Source organism: Quercus lobata, chromosome 6, assembly GCF_001633185.2.
Source record: "Quercus lobata isolate SW786 chromosome 6, ValleyOak3.0 Primary Assembly, whole genome shotgun sequence".
Taxonomy (NCBI): domain Eukaryota; kingdom Viridiplantae; phylum Streptophyta; class Magnoliopsida; order Fagales; family Fagaceae; genus Quercus; species Quercus lobata.
The window spans coordinates 39,441,089-39,457,043 of NC_044909.1; the positions used below are offsets into that span (position 1 = coordinate 39,441,089).

Below are 15,955 nucleotides of genomic sequence, written 5' to 3' on the forward strand. Positions count from 1 at the left end.
GTTTTTTTTTTTGGTGTGTGTGTGTGTGTGTGGAAGTTTTGACCAATGAACATATTTAAGAGTAATATGTTGTATGTGTTTTTCTTGTTTTGAAGTTTCGGTCATTGGAATAGCTTGTTGTTCCAGTTGTCAATCAACGAACATAAGATCTATTATTTCTCCCATGGAGGAATGACCTGCTATTGATTTTTTTGAGGATGCTACCAAGGCTATAGGATCTATGTGAATCTAAAATGTGCTTTGATTGAAAGCCTGAGTAATTGAATATTTTTTTCATTGGGATTGAAATCATTGATTGAAAGTTACGAATCCCTTTTTTTTTTTACTCAAAAAAAAAAAAAGTTACAGATGTTGAGACAAATAGATTCTTTGAATTCATGCCATGAGAAGTTTGTGGGGGGGGCAATAAGGGAGTTGATGAGTAGAGTTTGGGTTTGAAGTGGGGCTAAGGAAGATCAACCAGGTCTGTTCTTCTTGTTCTTCCTCCTCTTCTTCTTTATCTTTAAAAATAATAATTTAAATTATTTTTATTTTTATTTTGGTTTTTGAAATTTCAAAATTAGACATTTAATAGTAAGTAGTTAATGGAAGTGAATGGGAAGCCTTAATTGAACAAATTTAAAACTTAAAGGACTCAATTGAATGAAAGTAAAGTTAGTGGACTAAAATGAATTCAAGTGAAACTTAAAGGATGGGTTTTGAATTTTTGCCTTTATTTAAATTAAACAGTTGTTAAATAGTATCCCTTAATTTGAGGAAATATATCATAAAAAAATATATAATTAAATTTACTAATTAGTTGTTCTTAAAATGTTAATAATAGACTTTTAGTTGAAGTAGAAGTCAAAAGGTTGGTTTTTGTTTTTTTTGAGAAAGAAAACGTGGGTTTTTGTCTCGAATTTAAGTTTAGAATTTTTTATAATAGACTTTTAGTTTGAATATAATTATAAATTGTTGAAATTTAAATGTATAAAATTAATTTACTAATTAGTTGTTCTTAAAATATTGATAATAGACTTTTAGTTGGAGTGGAAGTCAAAACGTTGGTTTTTTTTTTTTTTTTTCTTAAGAAATAAAACATGGTTTGTTATTTGGAATTTAAGTTTATAATTTTTTATAATATACTTTTAGTTTGAATAGAATTTAAATTTATTGAAATTTAATGATAAAGTTTTACCTAAATTAAACCAGTGTTAAATATTATCCTTTAATTTGAGTAAATATATCATAACAAATAATATAAAATTAATTTACTAATTAGTTGTTCTTAAAATGTTGATAATAGACTTTTAGTTGGAGTAGAAGTCAAAATGTTGGTTTTTTTAAAGAAAGAAAACTTAGGTTGTTGTTTGGATTTAAGTTTAGAATTTTTTATAATATATTTTTAGTTTGAATAGAATTTAAATTTGTTGAAGTTTAAATGTATAATATTAATTTACTAATTAGTTGTTCTTAAAATATTGATAATGGACTTTCAATTGGAGTAGAAGTCAAAATGTGGGTTATATATATATATATATATATATAATGTGCGCTGTTGTTCGGGATTTAAATTTATAATTTTTTATAATAGACTTTTGTGGGGCCAGAGAACTTACAACCTGGCCAACTTTCCATTAAGGCCCAAGGCCCGTGCTGAGGAAGGTAGTTGCCGAGGACGAGTAGGGAAAGGCCAAATAGCCTAGAGACACAGCCGAAGATAACCCTGTCCTTAGCATCCCAAGACTTCAAAGGGAAGAGCGACATCTCGTCGAAGGTTGCCTCCAAAATGCCTTCAGAAGAAGAGGCGAGTAGAATGGGACCCACATGGGGGTACAGAGTAGGAGTGGTTCAAGGTAAATGCGTCACCTCCGCATTGAATGCGCCTGCAAACGTCCTAGCCATATTAATGAGAAAATACGCCTGAACAGTGTGGTTTCGGTTAGTGCAACTAACAAAAAGCAGGGGGAGGCGGTTGATGGGACAGGTATTTGAATAGGAACTTGCCTGATAAACAGGTGGAGGGTCAGGATCAATCAAGAAGGGCTATATAATGTAAAGACTCGTGCGCCAAAAAGAGGGGCTCCCAGACGATGGAGTCCTAAACAGGAGAGAATAATAAGAACAAAAAGCTCCTTGGATGAGGTCTAAAGACCGGAACCACTCATGACATACAGGGATAGATTCTTGTTAAACACGTCAGGTTCATCCTTGTGCAAATCACTATGGAAACCATGACCAACTACCGTCCGGTAACCAAGGCCTAGCCTTTCAAACCCACGCTCTACAAATTATATTGTTTGGGCCTTTTTACGTGCGAACTCAATATCATTTTGTGGTCGTTACAAATTGAGTCCTTACAACTTTAATTTTAATAGATTATAAATCTGTTGAAATTTAAATGATTAAGTTTTATCTAAATTGAACTATTGTTAAATATTATCCCTTAATTAAGTAAATATATCCTAACAAATAATATAAAATTAATTTACTAATTAGTAAAAGTAACCATTTAGAGCAACCACGACTTATTAGCCCAATTTTTATTATATAATATATGATATTATGATATGATATTACTAACACTTTTTTCCCCTCTGAATTACTAGCATAGTACCTCTTTATTTATTTATTTATTTTTTCTTTTTAAAGTACTAAGACCTCTTCTTCTTCTTCTTCTTCTTCTTCTTCTTCTTCTTCTTCTTCTTCTTTCTTTTTTTAATGAGAAAGATAACCTGACTAATTATGTTGACTTTTAAAATCTTTCCCTTATTATAATTGGTTCTACAACATACATTGTTTATCTGTGTGTCTCAGACAAGTATTTAAAAATATCGAATTTGAATTGAAGAGCCCTACCTTGCATTTTCTATCGGAGTTGTAGTTCTCACCAAAAACTTTGTTGTTGTCCAAAATCCAAAATAGGTTGGTCCTGAATCTCCTGATCATTACGCAATCATTTCATTTGTCTTAGGAAATGCTGTACGTGTGTCCGATGTTTCAAAAGTTTAGTGTTTCCCTTATTCTAAGTTAATTACTAATTTGTTGATATAATTTTTTTTTTTTTTTTTTTTGGTGCTAAGATAATGTGTTGATATAATTATAATATTTGTTAAGAATGGATGATTTTTTTTTTTTTTTTTTGAGGGACTAGAATGGATGAAATTTAATACCATAACTTGAGGATCTAGAGCCATTTGTCATTTGCTATCATTATTAACCCTACTCCGTGATCGGCTTTTGGACTATAACTTAGACCTTCTTAGCTCTAGCCCATGTCCATAAGTTCGGCCTGAATTTGGTTCGAACATAGACATGCTAAGGCCCAAAAAATTAGAGTAATTTTATTGTCTGGGCAAAGCCCATATGTCGGTTATGCCCATCAAAGAACATTTCATGCCAAATAAAGAACCAAAAAAACAAAAACCCATAACAGGAAAGTTGAATTTTAACCCAATCAAATTTGAGTCCTTGAACTACAATGATCTCGAAACATACTGATTAAATGGGGAGTAGATGGTTGTGGAAATAAAGGGTTAATAATGCCAGTCCTCTCAATGTTGGCGGAATGGCCATGAAAGAACAGTCAGTAATTAGGTGCAAACTCATTATAAATATGATGACTGTGGGTTTTTACCTTCCAAAAAGATACAAAACGTGTTTCACTTTCACCTGTGAGCTGCTATAATATGGTTGCCAACGTAGAAGCCGCTTCGTTTGGTCAAAGCAATAAATCAGAGAAACCAAATCAAATTTGACAAGCTTGAAAAAGTGATAACGAATTAGCCTAACTCCTCTGTTTGGCTAAGACTTCAAGACACTGGAGAAGGAGAGGAAGATGCGTACGAGTACGAAATTAATTAATATTAGTTAGAATCCCACTTTCACTACCGGAATGTTGTATTAATAGTCGTTATCTGGTACTGTATGGACCACGATCCTTTAAAATTGTGAAAATCGTGTTCAACCTATGATAGCTAGGGTTTGGTTGTCAATATGACTATGATGATGTGAAAACTCATAACCGAAGATAAGATTATATGATTTTAATTACTACACTAAGCAAAGTCACTCTTCCCCCAACACTTTGATTTTGATTAAAGACCAAGGATCAAAACAGGAACCATTTTTAGTTGGTGATTACATTTTGTCAAATTAATAATGGGACGTGAAGAATTTTGAAAGCAAGCGTTGGATAATGGGCTAGTCACTAGTGACAATACACTTTACCAAAGATGATCAACCGAATAATTTTGGTGTAGCTCTCTCTTTTCTTTATTTATTTTGTTTGAAAAAAAAAAGGTAAATTACAAAATAAATAAACAACATACGAGTAACATATTCAGTGATATATGTATAAGGATCCATTATGAAAATTTAAATGGAAGGTAGAGTGAAGGAGACAAAAATTGAACTTAGGACTTTTTACTTTGATACTATATTAAATTACCGATTCTCTCAAAAATTTAAATTATTAAAATTTAGTAAATTTAATAATTTAACCCCACAATTCTAACACTATGCATTCTTTCTTTTCTATTTTTTTATTCTCTCTCTTACTCATCCAATCATCCCCTCTCTCAAACAAGCATTATCCTTTTTTTATTCTTTCTCTGTCATTCTCAAACATGCATGCGACATGTGTTAGGTGTAAAAAATATATTATTTTAATATGGTGTATTATATAATAAAGAATAAGATGTATGATATATTGTAAGTCATTTTATAGAATAAATAAAGTGATTTTTTATTAAGACAAAATATTAATACTTTTATTAACATACTTTGATACCATATTAAATTATTGATTCTCTAAAAAATTTAAGTTATTGAGATATAGTAAATTTAATAATTTAACCACACAATTCTAATACTGTACATTCTTTCTTTTTTGATTTTTTTATTCTCTCTCTTACTCATCCAATCATCCTCTCTCTCAAACAAGCATTATCCTTTTTTTTATTCTTTCTCTGTCATTCTCAAACATGCATGTGACCTGAGTTAGGTGTAAAAAATATATTATTTTAATATTATGTATTATATAATAAAGAATAAGATGTATGATATATTGTAAGAGTCATTATATAGAATAAATAAAGTGATTTTTTATTAAGACAAAATATATATACTTTTATTAATTTTTAAGCGGCTGAAAATGCTCTTACACATAAAGCTTCCGAAGTCATTTTGTTCTTCTTCTTATCCGTGCTTCATAGTAACCACCACTAAAAATTTCAATTTTCACTTCAATTTTTCTCCTCAATCTTTTACCTTTAAAAGTAAGTTTAATCACACATAGAACAAACTATATTTGTATAAACCCATTTATATAATAATGATTTTATCATTATTAATATTTTGCCTTCAGACTGTGACAATACATCCAATTTGATAATATTTCATCACATCAAATGATAAACCTTTTGTTTTTGCCACTTTGGAAAATTAATAATACAATTTTAGACATGACATTACTAAATAACTTTTATGTCTTATTAGATTCTTTTTTTTTTTTTTTGAAAAATAATGTCTCATTACATTGAACAATAACTATATCATGAATGCCCTGATCTTTTTTTTTTTTTTTCTTCCTCTTTAACCCAACGTATATACCAAGAATTAATGAAGAAACCTACCATTTTTATCAGATCATGACCTCAGAAATCCTCCAATTAAATTTTAAGATCCAGACCGGTCCCACAACGCACTCTCTATCTCTCTGAAACCTTTAGACGCAACCCCCAGGTGTTTTTGCAGATCTAACACGTCTCAACTAAAGAAAAAGTTTTTTCTCTGTATTCGTTCGTACACCACTTACTCTTTCTCCTCTTCAATAATCTGATCATGAAATCATCATATATGATTTAAAGCACCCACCACTCTCATCTCTCATTCCTCTAAAACCCACGCACACCCACCCAAAATGAATCATTTCCCATTGTTCTAAATGAGCTTTAAGTTGAAGTACTGAGAGAGAAACAAGTTCTGGGTACTCGGTGTTTTCGTTATTCGGTGATCTCTCTTACTCCTTGGCTATTGTCAATCATTAATGTCTGATTAGCTTCCCTAATACAGGGACTCAATCCCTTCCCTTCACCTAGGTGTAGTACTATAGTATCAGTATAGAAATGAAACCATAAAGATTACGTCTGTTTTCACCGTACGTATTTTAACGCTAGCGCCGAAACAAAACGTTTTTTTTCCTCTTTCAAAGTACTAAATAAGAGACAGTTTTGAGTGTTTGAAGAATTAAATAGCTTCAGTTCGTTCAGATATATTGTTGGGTTTGTAGTAGTTTTTAAGAGTTTCACGCGGAGTTTGCTAGAGAGAAAGAGATCATGGGGAACTGTCAGGCGGCGGAGGCGGCGACGGTGGTGATCCAACACCCGGGGAACAAGATCGAAAGGATTTACTGGTCGGTGAGTGCCCAGGAGATCATGACCTCGAACCCAGGCCACTACGTGGCACTTGTGGTGACCTCTCCGACTTTGAAGTCAGAGAATGGAACGCCATTGAAGCAGCTCAAGCTTCTCCGACCAGACGATACCTTGCTCATCGGACACGTTTATCGTTTAATCAGCTTCGAAGGTAAAGTTAAACACTCTAAAGCCTAGTATCACTGCACTACACAGTCTACATGTCACAATTATATAAGATCATGCCATTCCCATAACTCGTTTAATGGGTAAATTTTTCTGCTATTAATTTTTGTCATGGCCAGTCTATTCTAGCTTAATTGTTGGTTGCAGATGTGTTGAAGGAGTTTGCTGCAAAGAAGTGTGTGAAACTGGGCAAATTGCTTGAGAGAGGAGGACTTGGGCTTGGCGCTGAGTTGAGGAAAAAAGGCTCGGGTTGTTCGAATCCAAATCTGAATCCCAAATCTGATAATAAGGTTAGTAATTAAAACAGTTAAACCTTAAAAGAAAAAACACTTTAATCTTCATTGATTGTTACTGTTAAATTATTCAAATGTTTTAGGGTAAATTAGTCAGAGTGGCATTTGATTTTGTTTTTTTTGGGCTTCGATTTCGAGAAACCGTAAGTACGGGGCCTCGTAGGCATATTATTTATTAGCCTCATGTCATAGTCATAGCCATAGGGATAGCTTTCGCGTCTATTCCATTCTTTCATGAAACTGACGAAGGACTATTCCAGTAATCAAAAGTACAGTAGGTTATCTTGTGCTGTCTCCTTTTTCTTAAAATTATAAACAATTTTTTTTTTTTTGACAAAAAGTTAACAAAACATAGTTATTAACCTATTATTCGATAGTCTAACTTAGACCGAGTATTCTGTGCAAAAATTTATGTATATTTTAATATATGTGTTTATCCTTTCTATTTTACATAATCATTAAAAAAATACTTGTATCAATTTTTAATTAATTATTTACTTTATTAGGATATGTATATTTTTTTTAAAAATTATTTTTCCTACTCCACCTTTCACAACCATCATCTACTACTTTCGATATTCATTTTTCTAAAACGTAAAGGATGAATAAAAAATACATATACACATCTACAATTTAATAGTTAAAATGCATAATTTTATACTAACCGAGATAGGTATTTTTAAAGTTGAATGGCTAAGAGGTATTTGGTAAAGTAATTTGAAAATTATTGTTTGAAAATTTTTAAAATACATGTGGATGAGAAATATATAAAAATGTGTATAATATATTTTAATATATAAAAAAATGTAAGTTTAAACTCACTCACCAATCAAATTTTGCATTTAGGCTATTTTGCATGACTGATGCAATGCTTCAGTTACAATTAGGTCGGTTGATTAAGTTCTTTTGTGGTTGAGCAAAAGATTCGGGTGGGAATTCAATTTATACCAAAAACCAATGTATAAAAGAAAAGAAAAATAGGAACGATAACCAATAAAGTGTCAGATCATGTATCTCTTTGGTGGAAAATTGTGTTGGAGGAATCTGGACTTTCCTTAGTTTACGGATCTCGAGGCATTTCCTCCATGTACCATGTTTTTTTTTTTTTTGCTGAATAAGACCCATGTACCATGTTAAACATGCTTTATTTCTTTTCATTAGAAATTTTCCCTGGATAAAAAATGCGTAAAAGAGATGACGTTGTAAAATTGGTTTCAAATTCCTCACAAATGTGCCTTTTTAGCCAAACTAATTAAGACTTTTGTTAATTTCTTTTTCCCCCATGTACCATGTTGAAATTGGTTTTGTTTGGTATGGATTATTTTTGTTAACTTAGTTTACTATATAGTTTATTTTTGTTAATATTTATAGGTCTTACTGTACTTTTTGATATTATTTATATGTTTTTATGTATTATTTCAGTTAATTTTTACCTTTATTTATTGTACTTTTAGTAAAAAAAATTTCAATTTCAACAAAATAAGTAGATTTCAAACGGAGATTTAGGTGGTGTTTGGTACATGTACTTAAAAATTGAAAATACATGTAAGTGAAAAAGTGTGAAAATACGTGTGGGTGAAAAAGTGTGTGAAAATACGTGTAATATTTAAAAACTGAAAATATGTGTTTGAGTGGATGTACCAAACAGATCTTAATAAGTCTAGTTACACAAAATTTCAAAAAAAAAAAATGGACAAAAAGCAAAAAAACAAAGTTTGTGGCAAGTTGGCAACGTATACTAAGTTTTGAAAAAATAAGAAGAATTTACAAATTTTACTATCTAAAATTTATAAATTATGTGATAATAAATATAATTGATAGTCATAATTGATGCCACGGCAATTTATAAACTAATTCATTTGGTATATTTATTAATGTTATCTAAAACGCAACCCCCCGCCCCACCTCCACCCCTCATGCTCCCCAAGCTGCAGATTAATTCTTTTTAGGCATTGTGATGTCGGCCTTATTTATAGTTATCAAAAAGTTTTAAGACAATTTTAGCCATGCACGTGTTAAACAATGATCAGATTACTTTTCATCGCTAAATATAAGTATTTAGTGTTAGAGTGGACCCATATGTAAGTGAAATCACAAATTGACAAATGTATAAGTTGAGGCTAAGTGTGTGTTTAGAACAATTCTATAATTATTCCACAAAAAGAAAATTTGTAGACAATTTTTGTGCTATAATTTTTGGCACAATTCTAAAAAAGTGGCGAGTTGAAAGTGATAATGATAAGTAATCACTTATAATCTATCAATAAGTGCTGTAATAAAAGGTTGTTCTTAGAAATTTATTGATCATGAAGGGTCTATTTAAGATCTGCGTATTTTGTTGAAATTGAAAAATTTTTGTTGAAAGTACTATAGATAAAAGTAATATAGATAAAAGTAAATATTAGTTGAAATAGGATAGTAGAACTCTTGAATAATACTAAAAAAATGCAATAAAACTTATAAATAATAGTAAAAATAAATGGCATAAAAAAATAAATTAGTAAAAAATAAGCTAGCCGAACGGACACGAAATTTCATCTAGGCTCTTCTCCAAAAGAATAATTGGCGCTCATTATTTATTTTTTCCGTCTTCTTGCGTTTGTTTTAGCGAGGGAGAGTTGATTCTAAAGTCTAAATGCTGCAGATGCAATCTAGACAAGGTACCAAATGCAGTTGCAGACTGCATTTATTAGGAGAAACATAAAGTTGGACTTGGTTATCTGTTCATTTTACCCTTTAAAGCATGCCACGGATGCTTATAAGTCATATCCGTGTACGTCAATGCTCTGTGTGCTGTGTCCATTATTAATTTCTGTACTTTTTTTTTTTTAATTTATAGGAATTGATTTCTGTACTTGGAGTCTTCAGTTTTGTAGGGAGTAATTCTTGTGATATACGAAGTGGCACAATATTGGCCACCACCATCACCCCTCCAAAAACCACAACCTCCGTGGAGTGGCCAATGTGAATTTTTCGTTTTGTAGGTGGTTGCTAATACTTTATCCAAAGGCGTTTTGTGATAACTTCAAGGTATAGGAGTCAAGGAACTACAAATGAAATGGAATTGTTTCCTGTAGTAGTTCCATTCCATGCTACAGCTAGGAGAGTTTAGAAACTTAAACATGAATGGTCAATATATAGTTTAACAAATGAACTTCAATTGTAGATCATCATGGTGACTGAAGTGCATGCGTGTACTGTCCTTCGAAACCATCTTTTCACACTGTTCATTTCAACATTAGCACCTTTAATTTGCCGAAAAGATCAGTGTCATCGTCCACCATTCACTTGTCTCTTATTAGGAGCAACGACAAAGAAACAAAGTCACTTTAAGAAATCACGCAAAGGCTTTTTCCCCACTTATTGACTTTTTGGTACTTTGTCCTCTATTGGATTGATGAATTTTCAATTATCTTTGCTCTGAGGACTTCTCTCTCGAAAAGAAAGAAAAATAAATAAAAATCCTTGTTCTGTGGTCTGTGGTCTGTGTGGCTCTATTGGACCAAATGGTAAGAATAGACCTTGGACAATACCATCGGAATTCGAAATATGTTGATGCAGTTTACTTTGTTAACTTTTTACAACTTCTTTAACTGCATTTTTTTTAATGGTTCAACAATGCTAATAAAATTTACAATTTTTTTACATTGTTGCTTTTATCACACACCAATCAGAATTTGTCATTTAAACCATTGCCCAAAAAAAAAGAGTATTAAAATTTATTGTTTATCTAAACTTATTGGATTTTGTTTTTCAGTGCATAAAACTTCTTAAATGCAAAGGATAGGTAATGCTGCATTTCTTAGATGATTTATTTATATTGCTTCAATATTAATTAATGAACAGTGATTAGTCTCTGGTTGAAAGTTTTGAGGATACACGGTGGGAAACCAAAAAAAAAAAAAATTAATTAATTTATTTATGCAAATCTTTTAATGCCAGTTGTACTTTTATCCTTATTTAAGCAAAGTTCCAAACATAAGCTTATGACAATTGACAAGTAACAACCAAGTCATACTTTTCTTGCTTCAAGCTAGTAGTGAATCTACTGCAATAGCAAAAATAAACAAAAAAACAAAAAAAGAGAGGTGACAATGCCTATTGCTTTTATGAATTGTCAGTGTCTCATGACGTGAGTCTTAACTCTAATTCATGCCTGTGCTCTCTCTCATTTTCATATGGAGCAGGAGATTCACCATGATCTGGGAAGCAACGATGGCAGCACCAGCAGCAGCACTGGTAGAAGCGTGGGTAGGCACTATGGTGGTGGTGGTGGTGGTGGGCAATGGAGGCCAGCCTTACACAGCATTGCAGAGATTGGGACTTGAACGCACTAACCCAACCAAGCCCTTCACTTTCCACTGCTTTTATATTCTCTGTCACCAATAAAACAACAAGCAACCATGCATCCTTTCACTACTTTTATTATATTCTCTCCTCCTTTTTCAGAAAGACGTGTTTTCTGTTTCTGCTAGACCTTGCTAGGGTTTTGTGGTAGATGTACCTCGTAAAAGTTGGACAAGTACGTATAATACTCTGAAGACTAGATTAACCCCTCTGCTTAGAATGTAATTAATTAGCTTTCCATTAAAATTGTGGGTTGGATATTTGTCGCTTGTATATACTTGCTCCTAAACCGTTCTTTAAAACCTCAGCTACGTGATTAACCCCTCTGCTTAGAATGTAATTAATTAGCTTTCCATTAAAATTATGCACGCTAATTAGAAAGTGTGTTTTTTAAGTTAGCTCTAAAGACATGCACTGCTACGTACGTACTCTTCGTACTGAAAATGAAAAAGATATGCATCTAGCTAAAGAGAGAGAGTCTAATTGATGTATCATAATGTGATGATAGTGGTTGTCCCAAATAACAATAATGTTACCAATAATTATATTCTGTCAATTCAACATGTTGTAAAAAAAGTTGTGAAATTTGTTAGGTATGTATCATTGTTAAGCTTAAAAAAAAAAAAACTGCTAATCTAGCAGCTCTCAATTAAGCATAGTTGAGTGTTGGGATAGTGGGGGGAAGGAAAGAACAATGAAGGGTTACAGGCAAATAGTCTCAAGATACAACAAAACTTGAGTATCTACTGAAGTTAATTCTAGAAATACTCAAGAAACTAAAGGGCTACAGCCTACAGGCATTTTGTCTTCAAGATACAACAAAACCTAATATATACATATAGTAATTCTAGAATTACTCAAGAAATTCTATATAAATTATTTTATGTAGAATATATATATATATATATATATATGTGTGTGTGTGTGTGTGTGTATACACATATTGCGGGAAACAACTGATTTTGTCCCCTATTTTAATTTTATAGATATAGTGAGGATTCAAATGAATAGGCACCATAAAATGACACTAATTAGGTGTAATACCATTTCAAAAAATAATTGAAAGCACTTTTAATTGTAAAGCACATGAAATCATGTCAAATGGGTTAGTAAAACTTTTTTTTTTTTTTTTTTTTTTTTTTTTTGCATAAAACACATCATTTTAAGCTCACTCGAAACTTTCCTGAGCAAACTATGCATAATTTTCATATAGAAACGTTTGTCTAACACTCGCATGATATCTCATTCAAAACAACTTGTCCGAATTTCAAATAAGAAGTCTCGCCTGATATTCACTAGGCACTCTCTCAAACGAACTAATGCAAAATCATTTCCTCATTTCACAATTGGATTCTTGTTTATTCCAACTTCTAATATTACAACCTACGTATCAAATTATACGACGGAGAGCACAGTCCAAGACTAAATGGACTGAATTGGAGATGGGTCCTGATGATGTTGAAAATTTGTCACCAATAGGTCACACCGTGCTCGCGACTCAAAATCGAACCTGCACGACAAAAACGATCGAGAGAAAACTTTTAGAGAGCACCGGTATGGGGCCGGCCTAACACTCTCCGAAGGTCAAGTCAGAATTCGTCCTTCCACTTTCTAAAGCGTTAGGGAGGGGTCAATTAATCTTACCTCGATTTGTGAGAATGTCGGCCCTTTTATAGTGGTGGAGAGGTGGCTCTTTACCTCCAGATCTTTCCAATGTGGGACTCTGATACCAATCTTTTCAGGGCTTTACTTGGTCATTTCGGATTATGGGCCCTCAGCGATGGGCCTCCAAGGCGCGCAGGATCACCTCTACATAGGCCCAACAGTTTATATCCGTCAGGCCCATTAAGGTAGGCCCGTCAGGACTCATATTTCATCATCTTCAGTTGCCCCCTTCACCCCAATGATCCGTCCGCTTCTAGGTCAGAGGATCAATGGGGTGACGATCACAAAGTACGGGCATGACGGGTATTTTAATGACGGAATGAGATCCGTGAGGCTAAGAAAGTTTACACTAATTGTCGGATTCATGAAAGTTAAGATGACGGTTCCAGACGGATCAACCCGTCAGGAGAAGACTCATCAAGTTGATGGTTACATGAAGGGTTCAATTTGTTGAAGTGTACTGACAGGTTATCAGCATTTATTGAGCATGACACGTGTCAATCTCTAAGTGGCCGTTGTATAGGATCGAAGCGTCGCTTCGTCTTCCGTGCATCTCCTATATATATATAAGGCGCCTTACTCCCATTTTCACAATTTTTACCCTGAAAACGACTGTCAGAGCGAAACCGTCAACCTTGTCAGAGCACCCCGTCGTGGTCGAGAATCTACCGATTATAACAACCGTCACCCCTAATCCGCCAAGTGTGGTAAGTACTTCAATACATTATCAAGTACATTTCCGTCCATGCATTGTTGTTAGGCTTATTATACCCGTCAGTGATTACAAACCCGTCAGTCTTAGGTTTTATCGTCAATTGTAGGAAATGTCTAGTGCGTCAAGTAACCAGTCGGTGGTTCGTGACGGGACGGAATACGAGAGTGTATACCCGTCTGGTCATAAGGACCAAGAGAGTCCCGGCGAAGATAGGAGTCCGTCCGCCTCCTCTTCGTCCTCTACAGATGAGGATGTGGAGATAGTTGAAGTAGATGGTTCTGATGACGACGGGAATCAGGCACTGGAGTCCGTTGTAGGTGCTGATGGACTGAGGAAGTTCATCATGTTGCCAGAGTGGACAGTGCATAAGTTCACATCCGTCATCAGGGAGAAACATTTCAGCACTTTTAGAATTAACTTCCAAATACCGGACTACGTTTCCATCCGTCTGCCCCATGTGTCGGAGAAGTGTTACTATGAAGGGGTAGAGGGTGTCGGGATTTACGAGCAGGCGTTGAAGGCAGGACTCCGGTTCCCGCTCTCTACACTTCATAGGGAACTTTTGCATTACCTAGGGCTGTCCGTCACACAGATATCCCCTAACGCCTGGAGAGTCTTCATAGCCATGGAGATTCTTTATGGTGCATGGTCGAACGGAGAGAGGAGACTGACGGTACGTGAATTTCTTCACAACTACCGTCCAGATGAGATCTCTGGGTCAAGGGGGATGTATAGCTTTGCTAGTCGGAGCCCCTTGTTGAAGGTGATCTTTGAGACCCCAGACTCAAATAGAGACTGGAAGAGTCGTTACTTCTTCCTGGAGGGTAGCAGATGGATGAACCATCCAGGGGAGACGGAGTACCTGCCCGTTGACACAACCTGGGCAGTGATAAACCAATTGCGTATGCACCCGTCTTAGTTTTGTTCTGCTTTTCATATCCGTCCATTTTTATGTGTATATTCTGATCGTCTTTCTTTGTAGGTAGACGGCGCCCGCAAGTTAGCCTTGAGGAGTTCAGTTTCCTTGAAGAGATTTGCAGAAAAACTAAGCCGGAAGAAAGGACCTGGGCCAAGTTAGTGAATCCAAAAATAATACATTGGTATTGTGACGGTCCAGAACCTACTCGCGAGGCCATTGCATACGACGAAAGAATACACAAACGTGAGTCCGTCAACTTTCACTCTTGAACTTAGCTTTTAATGAGTAAAAATCTTAATCCGTCCTGTATTTGCAGAAATGGACGACGCCAAGAGAAGGGCGATGATAAAATCACTAGCCTTCGAGCAAAAGAAGACGGGTGAAGTTGTTGTTCCTAAGATGCCGGGGTCGTCGGCTAAGAGGAAGCAGCCGCCAAAGTCTGACCGTCCATACAAGCAGCCAAAGGTTTCCTTGGAACCTGTTGTGGGCTTGATGGCTGAAGGTGTTAAGACCGTCACCCAAGCCAAACATGGAACCGGTAAGGGCTTAATGCATGCCCCACCCGTCAACGAGGAGAAGCCCCCTTCCATTCTCCGTGACGACTCAAAATATGCCTTGGAGAAACTTTCGTCGATAATTTCCGCAGAGGATTATGAGGATCTGGGGAATCATTCGACGGAGGCAATGGGGGAGACGGGTTTATTCGCTGTTGGACAGGTAACTGTTTTTTCTTACCGGTTTACATCCATCATTGTATGCCCGTCCACTCTTTGCTCTCAATCTAACACTTTGACTTTGCCTATTTCAGTCCTTAGTTATGATGAAGGGTTTGATGGATCGCTGCCTCAACCGTGAAGCGGCTCTGGAGCATGTACGGACAAAGGCTGGGCAGACGGAGGAGGAGCTTAGCCAACTGTACAAGTGGAAGTCCAAAATGGAGCAGAAGTTTGAACTGTCTGAGAAGACCAGGCAAGAGTTCGAACAGAGGACGGAAGAAGCTGAGAAGGCCTTGAGGGGAAAGGAAGATGAAGTGAAGGACCTGAAGAAGAAGCTCTGTCAGGCCAAGGAAGATGCCGTCAACGAGTATCGCGACTCAGAGGCATTGTTGAAGGAGCTCGGGGGATCATTCCTTCAAGGCTTCGACGATGCACTCCGTCAGATAAAGAAGGCCTACCCAGAGCTGGACGTCTCCATGATATCCGTCAGCGACCAAGATCAGACATTTGCTTTGCCCGTCGCTTCAGACAACACGGAGGACCTCTTTGGAGACGAAGCAGCTCAGGGTGACGGAGAGTCCGCTATGCCGAAGGAGGTTCCTGTTGCCGACGCCAAGAAAGTTGATTAAACCCTTGTAACTGTTGAGGAGGATCCGTCCCCTTTTTAAATATTTTTAGTACTTTGTAAACGGTTTGTTTTAAGTTTGCTATTGTATTGA

General features: G+C 35.1%; 1 protein-coding gene across 1 annotated transcript; it reads left to right on the forward strand.

Annotated features, from left to right (window-relative positions):
* The first annotated feature begins 5,696 nt into the window (after positions 1–5,696).
* LOC115950837 lies at positions 5,697–11,545 on the forward strand. The gene is made up of 3 exons (XM_031068094.1): positions 5,697–6,567; positions 6,729–6,871; positions 11,062–11,545. The coding sequence occupies exons 1-3, from the start codon at positions 6,318–6,320 to the stop codon at positions 11,200–11,202; spliced, it is 534 nt and encodes a 177-aa protein (XP_030923954.1). The 5' UTR covers positions 5,697–6,317; the 3' UTR covers positions 11,203–11,545.
* Positions 11,546–15,955: the final 4,410 nt, after the last annotated feature.